The 20,111-nt window shown below is 42.8% G+C and overlaps 1 protein-coding gene across 1 annotated transcript in view; it reads right to left on the bottom strand.

The window, feature by feature from the left end:
* Window positions 1-137: 137 nt before the first annotated feature.
* Window positions 138-20,111, bottom strand: part of CRYBG3 (crystallin beta-gamma domain containing 3) — an 80,568-nt gene continuing 60,594 nt past the window's right edge. Inside the window, exons 14-23 of the mRNA XM_064728250.1 lie at window positions 19,504-19,630; window positions 18,481-18,513; window positions 14,373-14,482; window positions 13,735-13,861; window positions 7,436-7,575; window positions 4,066-4,189; window positions 2,678-2,836; window positions 2,257-2,416; window positions 1,661-1,745; window positions 138-1,038 (exon numbers count right to left, since the gene is read on the bottom strand). Of these exons, the coding sequence (XP_064584320.1) occupies window positions 912-1,038; window positions 1,661-1,745; window positions 2,257-2,416; window positions 2,678-2,836; window positions 4,066-4,189; window positions 7,436-7,575; window positions 13,735-13,861; window positions 14,373-14,482; window positions 18,481-18,513; window positions 19,504-19,630 (1,192 nt within the window). The 3' untranslated portion in view covers window positions 138-911. The remainder of the gene's footprint in view (window positions 1,039-1,660; window positions 1,746-2,256; window positions 2,417-2,677; window positions 2,837-4,065; window positions 4,190-7,435; window positions 7,576-13,734; window positions 13,862-14,372; window positions 14,483-18,480; window positions 18,514-19,503; window positions 19,631-20,111) is intronic.

Genomic DNA, 20,111 nt, shown 5'->3' with positions numbered 1-20,111 from the left:
GCCACATACTCAATATATATACTTATCCCCCTTTTTTGGCCATTGGAAAAGAAATATTTCACAGGAATGTGCTCAACATCTGCTGAAAACTATTATTCAGTTTGTTTAAAAATAATCCAACCAGCAAAATGTTTCTCCTGAAAAGTTTTATACAGTTAAAATATACATGCTTTAGCAATTTACATTCAAGGTCTCTTAAGTACAAAAGCCTGCTTTACTTTGTTATGTAACACTGAGACACCAAGTATGATTTAGTCATTCTTCACTTAAAAAACTACAACTTTTTACACAGGCTTTTAAAATTTCATATGGAAAGTCACATGCAGAACACTTGATGTACTGACTTGTATGGAAAAAAGCTTAACAAGTGCTTCAGTTGAAAAAATATATACATACATTTGAGGATCTTACTCAAACAACAGATTTTTGATAATTTTAGAATGTAAAATAGTAAGTGCAAGTAGATTTTTTTTTAAATAGTACTATATAGAACTCCATTTCGTACAAAAATAGACATCCATATATTTTATTTCTGTGGCAAACTTAGTTATGTCTTTGTTTGGGGATGATCCTGTTTGAGTGCCCAGCTGGCATAGCTTTTGGAATCTCAAATATCTGTCTTCAGCTAACCTGAACTCTTTAAATAGTCCTAGAAATACATACCCTGAATGTACAAATGCTGGAAAAAATATATTTTCAATGAAGATTAATTTAGTGCTGCTGAAGCTGGGGAGCTGAGGGACTTCTCTTCCCCATCAGGAGTTCACAGCCTTCCAAAGGGCTGTGGCTGAGCCAGGGAAAAACTTGTCAAGCACCACCTGCAGTCAGTGAGGTCTGGCTGTGCTGGAGCAATGGCTGTGGTTGCATAGTGTGGAAATTGAGGAGAGCCCTGGCACTCCAAGCTCTGCCCATCAGTTGTCCTTGGTGCCACCACGGTGCCCCTGATGTCCCCAAGCCGCTCTGGGAGCGTGCAGCCAGCCCTGGAGTGCAGCTGCTGGCACCTTTGGCAATACATGCCAAGGTGAGCTGGTTTTGATGCTGTTAAAAGAGAAGACAAAGGCTTACCAATGTCACTTAGGGGGTGAAAGGCCCCTGTATTGCCTCATCTCACATGCTGAGCTGGAATTCCAGTTCAAAAGAACTTTTTGAACAAAACAAATTGCATTTTGATGAGAGGCGTGATTCAGGATCGCTTGGAGCCTTAACAGTTTCACTTGGGACATAAAAGCCCAACTCAAGTTCCTTTTAGCTCACCAGTGCATTCACTGCTCAGTGAGCTTCCAGCAGGGTGAGAGGAAGGCAAAGACAGCATTTCTGAAGAGCCCTTCCCCTCTTATCTCCTGCACTTCCCATGCTGCAGAACCTCTGCCTGCTCTTTTGCATTGACCTTTCATACTTCAGAGGAAGAGGAATGGTGACTTTCACAGGAGCAGCCCCTGCAGAATCAGCTTTCCTGCAGAGAGACATTGGATCAACCTCCCATCTTCCAGATTTGTGCCAAATTCAGTCTTTTAGGAGCTGGTGCTTGGCACGAAGGAAAACAGAGAGGAGTTGCTGCTTGTGGTTCCAGTGGTGTGTGACTTCAGTAATTGGGTTCTTTTTTCCCCTCTACTTGTTGGTAGCCCACAAAAAGTCCATCTGTGGGGTGGATTTTACTCACAATATTTCAATATCCCATTTCTGTGAAGGTCTGTTTTCTATTGGCTGATTCATAATGATGTGATTCTTGTCATAGTAATTTCCTCCTTAAAAACAAAAAAAAAGTCATGAAGGAAAAGCTTTTGAAAGAAATACTCATAAAAATGATACACAAGCTTTGAGAAGTGTGACTGAGTTGGAAAATCAGCTGAAAAATAGGAATTCCATGAGGTAGGGGGCTGGTTTCTGCAACTGAGCAATGACAATTTTAACAAGCCTTCTTTTTTCAACTCCTTTTCCCTTTCTGAGCTGTTTTGTGGTTGATTTTCCTTCACCACTTTGTCTTCTGTAACTTGCACTCCTTGCCATCTGCACTACTTAACTCCCCAAAGCACAACAGTTCATCTGATCAAAATAAACCTCTGGAATCCAAAGAGAAAGGTTCCTCCCTGCCCTGCTGTTTCTTGTCCCACTGTCAAGGAACTGGGCAGGAAATGTAGGATTCAGTTTCTAACCTTAAGTACAAAGGGGAAAAAAAAAAGCTGGCCTATGGAAGTTAGCCTTAATCAAAAAACACACTTAAAACCTGTGAGCTTGAGAGTTTTAGTTTTTAAATACCTTTAATATCAAGCACCAGTTGCTCACTGAGGTATGAACTGATGGTTCCATCCTCGTTGAGTCTCCACTTTTGCCTGTCCCTCCCATGTTCTGTCCAGAGGGCGACTTTGGCTCCAGGCAGGTCTCTGCCCCCAATGACATCCAGACAGGTATTGTTGGCCTAAGAAACAAGGAGAGCAGTGAGATCCAGGCCACAGAGCCTCACTTTTGTGCCCGACTTCTCTCAGGCACGGAGCATATGGCAGCACATCATGGGAAGCAAGCCAAGCACAGATTATTCAACACCCGACCAGCTGCTCGATCAAAGGCGGTGATCTTTGTCACTTCATTTTTGTAATGTTAAACCATCAGCTTTATTTAAAATATTAACAGCAGAGCATGGAGAAGGGCAGCATTAGCAGAGAAGCAGTGTGAAGCTCACCTTGGACTTGAGGAGGCCGCGGCAGTAGAGCCAGAGCTGGGCGTCGCTGCGGCCGCGCGGGGCCGCGCACACCGAGGCCGCCCGCACGTCCGCCAGGCTCCCAGCCACGCTCAGGTACTTGCCCTGCGCCCTGTTCCTCACCCTCAGGTACACTGCTGGCTGCAGGGGTGAGGGAAGAGATTTACACACAGGGATCAAGCAAACTGATGTGAGAGGGGCTCCCCTGCACCATCCTCCCTCCATCTATGTTCAGGCTTTGTTCTCAGCTGAGGACGTTCAGTAATTTTTTGGTTGGAAACCAACGTGCATGTGAAGCACAGTAAGTGGTTTTTCACATGCAGATGGGCAGCTATAAACAGCAATGGCAGATAGGTCTTTTCTCAAAGAATGTAATTATGGCTACAGAACTAATTCCTGTGATCTGCAAATATGCCCAGTTCAGCACATTTCACTCGTTCCAAGGGCAGTAAAGGGGCTGTACTCCACAAGCTTTTAATTCTTGGGACACAAAACTTGCTGAGTTACATATCCAGCAACTTCAGCCCTCACTGACTGGAATATATGGCAGAGAAATGCACCACTGTTTTTGGACATACATAGAAAACAGGGCACTGACCTGGTATCCCTGTTTATTGGTTTACTCCAAAAATAAAGAGGATTTTGCAGGGCTACTGCAGGGTTTGAGCTTTTGCTCTGTTATTCACTGATTTCAGGGCAAATCAAGAGCAGGGAGTTACAAAGAGCAGCTCTGTTGGAACCCCAACTCCAGTACAGCTTTTTTTCTGGGAGCTTTACATCTCCTTTTTTTTTCCATATTAAAACAAACCCTGAGCTATAGGCAATAAAGCCTCTCTGCCACCAAGCAGCCATAAACAAAACCTGTATCAGTACAATGTTCAGTTACTTTTTGTGGTTTAGAGACCTGAATCTTTGAATGAGACTGAAATTGGAATTACCTAGGGTGAGACAGAGAGGAGAAACCTGATGGGAACTGCATGAGCTTTGCCTCTTTTGGAAATCCAGGCTACAGCACAATAAAATTTGCTCTTGTTTCCATTTATGTTAATTATGAAACAAGCCAGTGTGGAATTGGTTTCCTCATTATATTGTTATATGGCAAAAATGTAAAAATAGAGCATCCACAGAACATGCAATTCAGAAAAACAACACTTGGCACCAAGAAACTGGAAATTACTTCCCTTTAGGAACCTAACACAGATTCAATAACTGCTACAAGAGGCATTTTCTGCTTCAGCAATCTTCAGTGGGCCCTTCTGGCTGTCACCATTAGGCCTGATTTAAGGAGTACAACACAGCCCAATGTGCTGAGACCTGTGCACAAACCCCTGTCCATAAAAACCCCTTTTCCTCCCTCAGTCTTACAGTACCTGCTTCACAGGACGAAGGGAGCCAATCACTTTCCAGCCACTGTGTTCACTCCAGTTTGAAATCTCCCTGGGCTCCAGCAGAATCTGCTCGCCTAAAAAATTGCATCCCTCGTAGGCAATCCACCTGGATACACAAAACAGAACATGAAAGGGCACTTGTTATCCACAGCAAAGCTAAACCATGCTCTTGGAAGCCCCCAAAGCTCTCCACAGTGATGCCTCTCTTTGTGTGCTGCAAAATGCCATCCATTTCAGTGGGATAACTGCCTTCTGTTGAAATTCAGACCTGTTTTCTGTCTGCCTAAAATTTATAAACTACACTTCCCATCTCCCCTTTCCCCCTCCATTTTTTCTCCCCACAAAAAGGAGAACCTCTGCATGAGCCCAGATGGGAATAATGCTGGTTTCAGCCAGGCCTGTGTTAGGAAAGGAGCCACACTTGCAGCTTTGCATTAATTATGAGAGGATCTTATCTCATGTTTTTGTTAGCTTTTCATGCAGTTCCATTTGTCTGAAAACACATTACAGGTATTCACTCCAAGCCCCACAGCCTGCTGCAGCAGATTTTCCTGTCATGAACACACCATGGATGTGGCTGAGCCCCGTAACACCCAGTTAAAGCAGTGGCTCATACAGAGCCCTTGTTATCTGGGCATCTGCTCAGTAAATGCTGCTCACAAAGGCAGCCTCAGGAGCACAGATCCCTTCTGTTTGTACCAACAGCACATTGCTGTGTGGACAGTGACTCCTGAACGCCTGACTCATGAACTGCTCTGAGCACAAAGCAAGTGCTGGTTTCCCAGGTTCCCTGCAGTACAGGTCAGCTGCCAGGAACATGAGGGATGGCTGTGCTCTGAGTCAGTGAGAAACACCCACAGCCTCACAGCACTGCAACTGCCTTTGCCCAGTGCCCACAGCTCAGGGAAACTGAGAGCCAGCCCTGCTCAGGGCTCCATGGAAGCTCAGCTGTGCCAGCTGTGAGCTGCCTGGCAATGAGGCTGGCTCCCTGTTTCTTCAAAGTCCACACCTCCTGACTAACAGTATTCAGGACAGCCTGAGCACCCCTGTGTCTTCCTTATACTTTGAACACATTTCTGGCTTTTTTCCCCTTGCAATGGTTTCTGTCAAGTCACTGAGAATTCACTGTTAACATTACTCTTGGAGCATGAACAGTCTCAGGTGGAATGCAGTTTCAAAGTAGACATTTATAGGGAAGAGAGGGGAAAGACTGGCAGAGATCACCATCTGAAGCCAGGCTGGGCTCCTGGCATTCAGTGACACAGACAGAACCCATCTCTGGGTTCTCACACAGGCTGTGCCACCTCTCCCACACCTCTGAGAACCCAGCACCCTTTGCCAAGGCAGATTCCAGGTTTGTGCCTTACTGAGGTGGCCAGTTGGTTCAGGAAGAAGCCTTTTACCTAAGCCTGGCAGCAAGATGGCATAGGAGTATTTACATAAATCTTTGCTATTTGCCCAAAGCTGACAGCAGGCTTTGGGACCAGGAGCCAAAAAAGCCTCTAATCTGCCTTCCTGAACTCTGAATCCCAGAAAAGGCAAACAAACCCTCCAGAACATCCCACAATCACCTGACACCCTCTGCCTTGAGGCTACCTGTGTGCAGTGTGGGATGGGGACAGGCTGTGGAAGTCTCCTGTGAACTGTTAAATACACTGATATACTTTACTTAGCAGGTGTGGTGTTCTGTGGCTAACAGAGCACATGGGGCAATGAAAATGCCACAGGTAAACCATGGAAAATCAACACTAAAAATCAACACACCAGAAATCTCTTGCACAGTTCAACTCAGCTCAGACTTCCCCCTGAATGATTTTCACTTTGCTTTTAGTGAAGCTGTGCAACACAATTTTTCACAATTCAGAACAGATTTTTATGCTTCACCAATTCAGGAAAAATCCCACAAGACAAGCATGAAGTGTGTGAGCTGAAACAAGGATCAGTGCAAGATGAGCTTCCTCAGTAGCTTACAGAGATAAAGAAGATGACCAGAGGGCACTAGAACTGAAACCCAAGTGCACAGGTGGATTTGCTCACGTGCTTAGAGCAAAAAAAATAATTTTAGCTCTGGATAATTTTTCCATTATGAAAGTTGTAAGAATTTTTACTAATAAAGCCCTTTTGAAAAGGGCCCATCCCAAAACATATTTTCTGTCATACATTTTTTTTTCCCAACTTAGGTTTTGCAAACTTTGATGGGAAAGCCTACCAAAGGCAAAGGGAGAAATGCAAAGGGCCAGAGCAAAGGCTGAGTGTAACCCAGCCATGGCAAGGGATGGTGCAGTGCCCATTGGTGCTGAGCTGCTGCTTTGTAAAAAGCACTGACCTGAATTTGGGGAGCCTGCAGAGCTGTGTTACACCATCCTTGGGAAAATCTTTACTCTCTTTCCTAGGAAGCATTGAAAAAATCTCAGAGGAAACCCAGCCTTTCTGCCCTGAACCTATCCCAGAGACAGGGAGGCAGCTAACCTGCTTGGACACCCAAAAATGAGCAGAAAGATGCAGGAGGGGCTGGCCTGTTGCCCTCACTCTCCTGTGCTTTCTTGCCACGTGGTCCCAAAGCCATCACCCTTCCTTCAGCCAACTGCTGGGGCAAAGGGATTGAATTTCCAGACAACACACACTGCTGTATTTTTAACAAAGGTTCAGGCTGGAAGTGGCACAAATGGTGGGAACTGCTGTGAACTGGCAAAGCTCTGTGGGGAAGCTCATGTTCACTATTCTCTCAAGAAAATTACAGCCTTGCCCATGTGGAAAAGGTGGGGAAAGGTCAAACATAAACATAGGAAATGTGTGTCCCATTAGGAGAACAGCAGTTCCCAGCCACTCTCAGCTGCAGGATGAGACTCTGTGAGTTATTTGTTGCTGCTGAGGGTGTGGAGGCTGAAAACCTGGCTGAAAGCAGAACACTTGGGAGCTCTTCCAAAAGGTGAAAGGGAGAGACGTGAAAGAGGTCAGAAGGTCACTGCTGCAGATGTAAAATGTTTTCACAGAAGAACCTGGGTGTACATTCACACTCCTGGAGAAGGGTTAAACTAATAACAGAAGCAAATAACGGTTCCAGCTGTCAGATCCACCCTGAGCTCCTCTCAGGAGCTGCTGCTTCTCTGGCAGCCAGTCAGCACATCAAGCTTCCCTGAGCCACTGCAGTAGTTTAAATCACTGCAGTTTATAGCTGGCATTTTACAGCCTGTTAATAAAGGCACTCCACGTTTACACTACCTGCCTTGTAAAGTCTGTGCCTCAGAATAGAAGTTAAGAATGTAAACCATCCTATGAACAAGGCAATAACCATGAGACAATGTTAGCTCCTACAGTGCAAAACTGACAGGGGTATTTCTTCCATACTTACAATCCACTTCTCACCCACACAGACTGGGTGTAAAAATGAAGGTCCTCGTTCAGAACAGAGTTGACTGCTTCACTGAAGTGCAGCTCTCTGCCCTTGCAGCATTCCAGGCTGAACAGGCTGATGGAAGGCTCAGCAAAAACCTGGGGCAGGAGGGAGGAGGAAAGAAAAGCACCAAGTTTTACTGGGAATAGTACAATTGCAATTGTTAGATATGATGCACACATTGGCCCACTTCAGCTGAATTTCCTACAATGCTTCTGGGTTAGCTTGTGCTCCCTCAGCAAATGGAACAACAAGGGGAAACCCTACAGCACACAGAGCTGAGACAAACTGCATTTATCAGTGGCTTTGTCATCAGTGCACTGCCCCACTGACACAGGCAGGCACAGAGTCACCAAGTGATGCAGAGGCCTCTGTTTGGAAAAACTCATTTTGATCTGATTTGTATCATCAGGGCCTTGATTCCTTTTCAAACATCCACCTTATTTACTTATTGAAGGAACGTGCATCTAAAATAGTGAGTCAAATCAAAGTCTACTGTCCACAGACTTCAATTAGCTGTAGTTCACTGCAAACATTTTAAGTAGCTACAAATTGTAAAAGGTCAGAAATGTCAACTAAAAAGTTCTCAATGTTTTTAACAGACATTCCTATTTTTTTCTGTCAATGTTGAAGGAAGAGCATAATAAGTCAATCTTATAATCTCGTGTAGAATTGAAACATTTTTCACTTCATGCCCTTTTCTACGCTGACAGATTGCCTGTGAAAGCAAATAAAAAGATCAGTTTGCATAAAAATGTGGTGCAGCTATAAGGCCAGCAGAAAAACAGAGGAAGCAGATTTAAATACACAAATTCTGTGCCCTAGTAAAAGAAACACTTGTAAAATGCTTCAGCATTTTTAACCTAAAACCAGAAGCAAAAGGACCTGCAGTTTGCACCTGGAAAGGAAGAGGGAACAGGTCTGACTACCTCAGTGAGCTGCCTCTCCAGGAAAGGCACCTTCTTTCTTTTAGGAGATGTTACCCTGAGATAGCTGGCACAGGCAAAATCTGGGGCTTCTCCTGCAGCAAAGCCATGGCCTCAGGTGAAATAAATGAAACAAAATCTTGAATTGAAGTTGACACAGGCACTGAGCAATTAAGGGAAATTAATTTTCATGTTTGAAGAGGCACATGGAGTGTAGGGAAGTGTCTCTGAAAAGCTCAGGGGTGTGTCAGGACACATGAATGTGCCTGACACTGACTCAGTGCAGTTGGTATGCAGCTGGTTGGTCAGACTCTGCCTTCCTCTGGAACCAGAGCAGGGACAGAGAGCTCACTGAGACATTCTGAACCAGAGTTGGGATCATCCACTCAGAGAGATTTTTAAATCCTACTGTGCTCCCAAAATCTAATGCTACACACCAGAAAAGGGATCAAAACCTGTAATGTTTTTATTTTGGAATGTCAGCTCTTGCCAAGTGCCTTCTGCTGGATGGGGTGGATGAGATTTCCAGTGGGTGGCTGAAGGCTCACTTTGAAAGCCAGAGCAGCAGGCCTAGGGCAGGCAGCTTCTCCTGGGGTTGCTTTGCTCAGGCAGGCAGAATCACCACACTCCTGTCTGCAAGAGCCCTGGCACTGCTTTTCACCTGAGTGGACACCACAAGCCATGTCCAGGACAGGCCCTGCAATTTTCCCAAGTGCATTGCTGACCATGAGAAACACCATTTGTGGTGCTGGACATTACTGCCCAAACCTAAATACTGATCCTGCTGTTGCAACACTGAGGATGTTAAGAGACAGGGCTGCTGTACCAGATGGACAAGTCACCTGAGCCAGGATATCCATTTATACACCAGGAACCACAACAGCAAACTGCTGGGGTCAATTGAAGCGATTCCAGCTCTGCTGTGGCTGTGACTGTTTGGACTGAGGGCTCTGAGAGCTCCCTGTCCAGCTGCTCAGAGTCCTGACACGCACCAGAGATGGCTCTGATCCCTCTGTCCCAGGGGATCTCAGCAGAGATGAAGTCCAGAGAGAAACCAGGCTGCTGTGCCAAGCCCTGAGCTCTCCTGTTCCACAGCCATATATAGAGCACTGCACTGATTCCCCACCTTCTGTATTCCCTTCTGGGCCAACAGCTGGCAGCAGTGACTTTGGCCTGGCTTTTTTCTCTGACTTTGTTTTCACAGCTCCATGGAAACTGGGAACAGGGAAAAACAAGGTTTGGGGCTATGCTGTTAGGCTGGGAGGCATCTTGTTCCCAGCCTTTCTTGCAGAATGCTGAGGAACATTTTCACCTGAAAGGTGAGCCAAAGACATCTATATTTGCCCATTGCCATGTCTAGGTCAGCATTACTTTAGCTTCTTTTCACAGTTATTTCAAGGGAAATACCTGAAATGCCATGTTTTGGGAAAAGCTTGCCAACTGTGACAATAACAAAGCACTACAGAATTTCTTGACATGACATTTCTTAACAGTTTTTATGTACAAAGGAACTGGCTGCCTTTGCTTAAACCAGCACCAATAACATTTTAAGAGGTTTTGCTTGTCCTGTTTTTTCATGCAACTATCCAGAGAGAAACTTGAAGGGATTTATTATATTCAAGAGGCCAGTGATTAAGGAAAGCTATATTTACATAGCATTTCAAGATATGAGCAGCCTTGTAAACTGTTAAATACACTGATATACTTTACTTAGCAGGTGTGGTGTTCTGTGGCTAACAGAGCACATGGGGCAATGAAAATGCCACAGGTAAACCATGGAAAATCAACACTAAAAATCAACACACCAGAAATCTCTTGCACAGTTCAACTCAGCTCAGACTTCCCCCTGAATGATTTTCACTTTGCTTTTAGTGAAGCTGTGCAACACAATTTTTCACAATTCAGAACAGATTTTTATGCTTCACCAATTCAGGAAAAATCCCACAAGACAAGCATGAAGTGTGTGAGCTGAAACAAGGATCAGTGCAAGATGAGCTTCCTCAGTAGCGTACAGAGATAAAGAAGATGACCAGAGGGCACTAGAACTGAAACCCAAGTGCACAGGTGGATTTGCACACATGCTTAGAGCAAAAAGCATAATTTCAGCTATGGATGATTTTTCCATTATGAAAGTTGTGAGAATTTTTACTAATAAAACCCTTTTGAAAAGGGCCCATCCCAAAACGTATTTTCTGTCATACATTTTTTTTTCCCAACTTAGGTTTTGCAAACTTTGATGGGAAAGCCTACCAAAGGCAAAGGGAGAAATGCAAAGGGCCAGAGCAAAGGCTATAAGCTATTATCACGATTGATCAGAGCAAGAATAAAGAATGCCTCAGAAGAAAAGAGAAAAAATCCCCAACCAAAGAAAAAAAGCATTGCACAACCTACAACCTGCATCTCATTTTTGGTTTTAGAAACTAGGAGACTATTAATTTACAGGTTGAAGGTAACACTTTAGAAGGAAAGCTAATTGCCTATTGCAAGCATGCTGGGCATTGTTGTCCATGTAAATGACACCAAATATGACAGGGAGCTTGTCAAAATGACACACCTGAGAAAAGGCAGCACCAGAGCTGAACTCCCCATGGCAAATTATCTATCCCAAAAGATTAACCTCCTCAAGCAGCAAACACTGGACAAATGCCCCAATAAGCAACCATGGCCCTATAAATGGCCCAGCTGCCTTCATCTGCTCTCTTGCAGCTGGGCAAGGCCCACATTTCCTTTGCATGAATCCACAGCAGTGCAAAAGGCAAGTCCTTGCTGGTGCAGGCACAGAAACCTGCACCTCTGCAGCAGCTCTGAACCTGTGCTAGGCTTTCTCCTGCCTGCAGGAGGGCTGTTAACAACAATGCAACAGCACATTTCATCAGCAAGCTTTGCTGCAAGAGTGCTTTGGGAGTTTTAGATGAAAGGAGATGAGGAGAGGCAAAGGGCATCAGTGTCAGTTGTTCCTTCTTTGTGCCCTCCTGTTACTCCACAGCTTTCCCTAAATGCTCTAAGGATGATGAAATGGTCCAACCTGTATTTGAGCAAAATGGAACAGCAGGAAAAAAGCACAGCTAGATTTGGTTTGAGTATTACACACTTTGGAGAATAAGGTGTCATGGGAGAGAGAAAACTTCATCAGGAACAGAGGAAATTGGTTGCAAAGATGTGCTGAATTCCTCCATGATGCCAGTGCACAATAAATGGGGAAATAACCAAAGTGGAACCATATTAACTTGAATTTCTTGTGAAATGGGAGAGTGTGTGTGCAGAGGGTGTGGGAGCAGCATGCCATACTTAAAAAATGTACTTAAATGCTGACAACTTCACTTTTCACTAGACAACACATAAAACATCCTTCCAAGAGCTAAGAGCTAGAATAAAAATTAGCCAACCTAAAATACTGTCACTGCAGTAAAATCATCTAAGTATCACTACTGTGAGCCTATTTTCTTATCCAAATAATTTTGTGTAGCTCTGAAAGTTGGGTTTTTTTTTTTTTTTCTATTTTAGTTGGACTAACGCAGTGATTTAGGAGGAAAATTTTCATTTTGTTATGCAATTAAGGTCTTAGACAAACAAATTACATTGATGGGAGTTTTCAAACTAAAAATCAAAAGTTTTACTTTCTTAAATAGAAAAAAAATTAACTTTTGTTTTCATTTAGTGCAGTTGGTACATCTGTCTCCAAATAGTTTGTTTCCATCAAAGCTGCATTTCTATAGAACAAATGGAATGTTCCCAGCGTGGGACTCCTCCACAGCTCCACTTGCAGCAATTGCATCTCCCTGAAAGGAGAGCAGGAGACAATGCACATCCAGGGCTTGGTGTCAGGGTTAAAAGTTCTCCTTCTCACACAGGAGCTACCAGGGGACACACCTCAGCTCTGAAATGAGGCTGGTATTCAAAGCTGAAGAATGGAAGGGGTTCCCAACACCACAAATGAATTCAATACAGCCACACAACAATTCCACTTGGGAACAGGCTTGCTCCTCTCTGGAACGAGCTCACAGAAATATGCTGTAATACAAGGGGCTCTGTTCCAAGAGCTGTGGACAATGCTCAGAATTAACTGTGGCTGCTCCTGGCTGTGACCTGCTGCGTGCTCTGGGTCACGTCTGCGCCACACCAGGGTCCCCAGCACTGCCCTGGTGGCTCTGGGGACAAACAGGCACAGACCAGTGGCATTTTAGGTCTTGAATTTGTGAAATACAAGGGCTGCTATTGGCAAGAGAAGAGCCCAACTAAGAGGTGCAAGAGCAGAGGAAGATGTGTGTGAGCTCCCCACACACAGCCTGCCAAGCAAACTTCTTCCAGGGCCTGGCCCTTGGGAAACAAGGGCTGCCAGCACTCTCCTACCATGCCAAACTTCATATTTACTTCCCTGTGAGATTACAGGCAGGGGGATTGGGATGAGGCCTACTATTATTTGATGTCGAAACTTCACTTGGATTTGGCACAGCAGAGTCCAAAAGCCTAATCTGAAAAGGAGAACTTTAATCTAAAACCCAGGCTCTCAGCAGGTGGGATGTCTCTGTATCTGTACAGTCTAGAGAAAAGTCCAGCTCTCAGATTTGGGCTGTACATCCTTCCCACCACACCCATGGGTTTGGTGTTTGCATTTGCTTGGGGTTTGGGGGCTTTTGGGGGGGCTTTTTTTTTTCGTTGGGTTTTTTTGCTTTTCTTTTTAAAAGCTGTTCACAAATGGTAAAAAGGACTTTATATGTGAAAAATCTGAACTGAGTAACCCCAGAAGTCTAGCTCCATAGAGCTGCATTGAGGGACACACACCACATGAGCTGAGTTTGTGCCCTGTGATCAGGGAAGGAGGAAGAGTTCTGGAGAAGCTGGTGGCCAGTGCCAGAGAAGAGGGGACAGAGAAACCACTTGCTTCTCTTTTACCAAGTGTTTTAAGCTCATCTTTGCTCCTGCATAAGAGCACACCAAGATGTGGAAGAGAGGCACAGACATCACATCAAGATTGCAGGTTTGTACATCCTGTGTGCAGGATTACAGTGGGATGTATATAAGGTTGTATCTCTTGTTCTGGAAGGCAAAATGCATTCCTGTCCAACCCCCTGGCCATAGAGGATCTTGTTTCTCACTTGTAAAAAAGGGAACAACTTTAAACCCAGAACATCCAAGAGCAGCTACAAGTGACCTCATGCAAGAGTGCACACAGCCTGACCTGTTCCCAACCCAAAAAATCCTGTGAGCCAAGAAAACAAACCTCACTCTTTTCCCTGACTGGGAGATTGTTTAGGGCAAGCACTCACTTCAGACATCTGACAGGGAAAAGAGCTCAGAAATGTTATTTTTCTCCCCCCAATGAAGTCTTACATATTGAATAGGCTTGAGGGATTTGATTGTAGCAGTTGGGCAGCCACAGGAACTGAGGTCAACATAGAGGCCTTCTTCCAGCACACAGTGATTGTCAGTGGTTTCCCCTTTGTAACACAGGAGCCAACTGCAAGAATAATGGAACAAAAAAGATAAGCTGCTCTAGCTGCTTATTTACAGCATGCTTTTTTCAAGATTAATACTTGCTGAGGACAAAAGGAATAAAAAATTCTCTTTGTTCTTGACAAGCTTTAAGTAAGGTGACTTGAAAGGCTATGCAGCAAAATCAAAACTGTGTGGTACAGACACCTCAGTTCCAGAGTCAAACGATGCTGAATGGAATTCAGACACTTCCACTGTACCAAAGTTCTCAAAATCTGGAATAAATTCTAACTGGAGTTAAAAAAAGAGTTATGGTAACTGTGCAAGCCTTCCCCAGGGAGAGCAAAATGCACAGTACCCAAACCAAGGGCAGGATGGGAGTTACTGAGATGCATTGCAGGACAAAGGGTCTAAGACATGATGGAAGATGATGGGCATGTGTTATGTGCTTTCTGCTGCCTGAAATTTTGTAACATTTGAAAAAAAATAAATTCATAATACTGAAAATGATGGCATGTAAAACAACAGACACTTACCATCCCCGGAGAACCTTAAAAGAACATGGTATGAATGATGTAAAATCAGAAACTTCTGCTGTGAAATCTACACATGCTCCTTGGAAATGTGTATTACTGAAAGCTTTGAGCTACAAGAACAAAACAAAACAAAAACAATGACTAGAAGGAAAATGAATGCATTATCATTAATGTCAACAGAGAGAGCTGTACTCTCAGAGAAGTATCCATTCCATTCACAAAGATACAATTAACTCAATGAATTGTCATTCAAAGGATCTCTTTCATTTTATACAGCTGCTTTATTTTTAGAAATATATCAAGTATTTTGTCATCTCTGGGCTGGCACAGGAGGCTTCCCAGTGGTGCTAAGGCAGGCAGAGTACATCAAGTATAAGTTAAACTGCAGCAGGAGCAGAAATAAGAAGAGTAGGACTCGAGGCTGTTATCATCCACCCAAAGCCCCCCTGAACTGCAGCTTAACTCTCCCTAGAGCTCAGCAATCCAGTGCTCAAAGCAGGATGGGGAAATGCTGGTCAAAGACACAGAGCTGCTGATGACAAAGTGCCCTGAAATCTTCTGTGACCACAGTGGCTGCAGGTGGCTTTTCATTTCAGAACTAGCAGGAGGATTTCTGAGGGAACTGGGGAACCCTGAGGTTCAGCCAAGCTGCTTTTGTATGTCATGGTAAAGAACTGCAAGTCACAGTGAACCACAGCCCATCAGTGAGATGTGATCAGTTCATCCCTAAAAAGCAAGAAGGCTCAAAATGTTGCAGCAAAAGTAAAATAGAAAAAGCCGAACAAACAGACGAGAAAACCCCAATCAACCTCCCAAAAAACCGACCTCCTCCAAACAAATAAACAAAAAGCCCAAATGAACAAACCCATCTCCCCCAAACAACCCCAAAACAAACCTAAACTAAAAAACCACACACAAAAAAACCCTGATGACCCCACCAAAACAAAAAGAAACCCTGGTATGACGTAGGCTATGATCTATAGCAAAGACACTCTGAATTCTGTACCCTTGGGCTGCCACTGTGTAACTGAGATGGATTTCACTTGAAAGTCTGAAAGAGAGGCTGGAAAAAAATAAAAAATTGAAGTGTATCAAGAGAACAGCTCATATTCTGTAATGGAAGAAAAACACGATGGCTGTTGCAAGAGCTACTTCCCCCTTCATGCCCCAAATTGGCCAAGCTTCCTGCCAAAGAAAAGAAATCAAGTGCTTTTGCCAGCACAGAGTGAGAAGGCCAAACACAAGTGTCAGCAAATGATTTTATGGAAAAGTTCAGTCTCTGTTTTTAAAAGAAATGCATGTTTCCTGTTAGAAAGAACAAGAAAGGCTTAAGCTGGCCTTGCAGGCTGTGAGCACTAATTGGAGACCAAGGATCAGCTACAATAAAATGAATAAAGTGTAACTGACTTTTCTGTAAATACAACTGCACTGCTATGTCACAAAGCATCTATTTAAGCTGTAATTACACTGCATTTTCTACCCACTCATCTCCAAGCTCTTTCCAAAAGGGAATATATATACATACACACTGCCTTTCTTTCATAGGCCACGTGCTATGCAAGGCTTTTAAAAAAGATTCACTAATCATTTGAACACAGAATTTATCTGGTAATGAATGAGGGTCTCAATTTGACAGAAGTTGGGGTGGAGCAGTGATTCCTCAGTGCAAACACTCCAACTGCAGCCATCTCCAGTTTGTCAGGGTCTGACATTAATGTGTGAGGTTTTGCTTCCCAAAAAGCCAAAGGACAGAATATTAAAGTACAAATGCAGGGTTGCACAGCAATTATCTCTGTTTCCTACAGCATCTCTGCAAGTCACCTGCTGTTGAAACAGGCTTTGTTCTTGCTGAGCAAAGCTTTATTTTAATAAATGAAATGAATGGTTTTGCAGAGTTGGTGATTTCTTACACTCTATGTAGTTGGTTTATTAGGAAGCTTGGCAGGCAGAAAAGGTCAGGGGAGTCATGCAGAGATGTAAGAAAATTTTGCTGCTTTTCAATTTCTGATAAGAACACAAATGAAAAAAAGACACACTCTTATAGACAGTGCAAACAGCTCCCTTAGTTCAGACATATGCTTATTAAAGGTGGAAGAATGTATAATGATTCAAAATACCCAATATATGACTTACTCAAGGGTCAAACATCAGGATGTTTAAGGATTTGCAAGCTCATATGCAACATTCTTATAAGTTCCAAACTAAGAGACTGGTTTTCATGCAGAAAACTTTTCTTTTACTCTGAATGTGAAATTCTTGATATTTATCTAAGGGCCTGTCTTTTACTTATCCTAAGTGACTAAATGTTTTCCCATTAAAAATTACTCAAAATATCTCCCCTCCTACAAGAACTGTAGTGATATGAAATATGTTCTTTCTTCCCTAGCCCCAAGGCAGAATCCTGTGAAAACCAGGATTGTGGTAAGTCAGGATAGTAATTTTTTTCACAAATGGTGTTAAGATTGTTATTAAAGACCACAAGAGGCAAAATGCAATTCAATACATGTCAATATTTAAAGGTGTCTGTGCATACACACACACATACACACAGAGAGAGGTTTTTTCATGTTTCTGGAAATAAAAAAGCCTGTAAAGCACAACTTATTGAAACTTCAAAGGTTTGAACTGATCTTAAAGGTCTGCAACACTGGAATAATACACTCAAAGAATAGATTTTGGGGGATCCTGAAAAAATATAAGAATTTGAGATGAAAGTAAAATTACCTTCAATGGTTTAACCCCACCAGTTTTATCTGAGTCAGTTATTTTATCTGGTATCATTTACCAAGGCCCTCTGGTGAACATACTTGCAAGTCTTTGGATTTAGTTGCAAACTGCCATGTGAACAGGCTGGGCAGGAAGTCAGTGTTTAAGGCTAAAATAATACACCAATTATGTCTTCAGACAGGAAACATTTCCTGTAGTGCTGGGTTAATCATAAAATGGTAGAACTGGAGAAAAAGGAGGGTGTGGTCCACCTGCTAAGTAACACAATGCACAACATTTCCCATCCAAGCAAGCAAGAGAGAAATTGTGTCCAGATGACAAAATACTTAAGTGTGCTGAAACAGAACCGCAGAGCTCTGAAATATCTTTTGTCTGAAAATAAGTCATGTTTCTTGAAATAAATGTTCCCAAATTTGCTTAATTAAAAGCATGTCAGAGAGAGCAATAAAATCACTCAGATCACCACCCAAGCTAGCAGGACAGAAAAAGATCAATCAAACAACTCATGCTGGACAAGGGAAGAGCCCTGCTGGGACAGAACACTGCAGGGAACACAGAGCACACGTGGTGATGAACACAGAGCAGGGTTGTGTTTCAGAAAGATAATTCAAAGGTCCATTAATGGAATATAACCTTGTAAGGTAAGGACCAGAGTGTAAGACTCTAAACTAACTCATTTTTGAGACTCAGAGTGAATATAGGGATGCTTTCTCTTAGTAAGGACAGAACTTTCAGGGAAACTGTCAGACTATATCATAGATTTATCACAGATTTGTCATGATCAGGATGTGTCCAGTTGAGCTCTGTTACAAAAAGGGAACCTTAAGGAGCAGCTCTACCTGCTTGGAAGACTTTGGAAAGCAGAACTACCAGCATCTAAAATAAAAACCCCAACTTCCAGGTGTTGATGCATTTGCAGGTTTGGAATGTGCAGTTCAGTTTTCTGCAGTTCATATTTTCATCTTCACCTCACACATAAACACAGGAGTGACAGACTGGATGCAATGCAAAATAATGGAAAGAAAATCTGCCATAAAGAGAAGGATGAATGGATGGGATGGTGAGTTTCCAGAAACAAGAGGGAAAGAAGAGGAAAATCAATAGCTCTAGAGATCCAAAGTCACTCTAAACCTATAGGATTGCTTGCATTTTTGGGGATAGAATACTAAAGGGTATGATCCAGAATAAAGCAAAGAGCAGAACACTTAGCAGACTTTACTTTTATCTATCTACCAGTTTCCTCCATCACTGCTCTGCTGTAGCAAGGTGACAATATTGAAGTATCACCTGAAATTACTGAGATATCACCTGAAGCAAGGCATTCAACATTAATTGTTAAGTGCAGTTTAGTACTAGACACTGTTATGTAATGCCAACTTACCAAATGTGGAGGCTCATTTGTCCCAAGGGGCTCCTGCAACAATAAATACATATACACACATTAGAAAACCCCAGCATTAATTACAATTAACTTCCTAGGAGACATGCCAAGTTGCCTGAAATTTGTAAAGTATGAACTCAGGAGCAGAGGTAAAAAAAAAACTTCCCAGGCTCCTGGCACAATTCTGCTCCCCAGTTTCAGCCATGAGCTGCCTGTAAGCTCACAATTACCTGCCTGACTGTTCAATGCCTTTCACACAGAGAACTTGCATCAGCATTAATTAGTTCCCATAATGTGCATTACAGTCCATGTAAATGTCTCTGCATTTCCTTTTGAGGCTGTTTCTTGAATAAAAGAACTGAAACCAACAGAAGACATCTCTCTCAACATGTGCTCTTGAAAATAAGGTTAAGTATTCCTTTTGCATTCCTATAATTTATTACTTATTAATAATTTATTACTTATTATCATTTAATACTTATGGCTGTAGATTGTCTTTGTTTTGCATTAGGGTTTTGACAGTGCTGGCACTAATCTGCTTGGGTGAGCTGGCACTACCTTGGATTGAATAATGGATTAAAAATATTTCCTGTCTTTATTCACTGTATCTAGTACAAATATTTTAGCAGAAAAGTAAGGAAAAAACCCAACATAATTCTATTATGTAACAACACAGGCCAGATAAATTCTCAAGCATTTTTAAATACATTATCAATTACTGTGTTTAAAGGCAAATTAATCTTTCCAGGCCAGGCTATTTTCTCCATGTATGCAGTCTGCAAAAGGGAAATTCTTCTTATGAAGTTTCCCTGACAATTTTCTCAAAAGACAAGAAAGTTCTGCAGTGTCCATTTAAGTCTCCATCCTGAACAGACTCACTATGCCTTCCTTGAGGGGCTTTAAATTGTTTCCAAACAGACAGGTTGTTACAATGTGGGCTCTCCTGTTTAATTATTATGGTAAACTCTGAACTCCAAAGATCTTATTTCTTTTAAGGTTTTCCCTTAAATTCTGGTAACTCACCAACTTAACAGGTCGAATTGACATGATGGTTTTGCTAGATCCTCCCCAGTCAAGGAAGCATTTGTATTTTCCTTTTTCCAGTACATATTGTTCTCCACAGAAGTATTTCTGCTGATAAGCCACCCACCTGGAGAATGACACAAAAATTAAACTGAAAAAAAAACATTGCATTTTTCTGAGTGGTTTGATGACAATAACAGCAAGTCAAGCACAGCAGAATGTCCACCTGGCAGACAGTGCAACATTAAACCTGATGAGAGGCGCAAAATTGTCACACACTTGATTTTCTGCTTTTCCCTGCTTCAACAAACACAAGATTTTGGGTGCCTGCCTTCCCACCAAATTCATTGTGAGATGATGGTCTGCTCAGAAATTCAGAGGAAACAGACTGAACTGATAACTTTTTGAATCTCTCTCAATTGAATCTTTGCCTGTTTGGCATCCCCCTCACAGGGCTTTCTTGCAGCTTTTCCAGTTGGATTTAGGAAAAATGGTGCAAGAAGAAAGAGAAGTAACTGAGGAAGGCTGGATGAGATCAAGCAAAAGCCTACAATAGCTGGCAGTTCAAGTTTCTCCCAGCCTGCTTTCTGTCCTGCAATTTAAGAAGA

Source organism: Zonotrichia leucophrys, chromosome 1 (genome assembly GCF_028769735.1).
Source record: "Zonotrichia leucophrys gambelii isolate GWCS_2022_RI chromosome 1, RI_Zleu_2.0, whole genome shotgun sequence".
Lineage (NCBI taxonomy): Eukaryota > Metazoa > Chordata > Aves > Passeriformes > Passerellidae > Zonotrichia > Zonotrichia leucophrys.
This window is presented reverse-complemented; position numbering and strand designations above follow the sequence as displayed.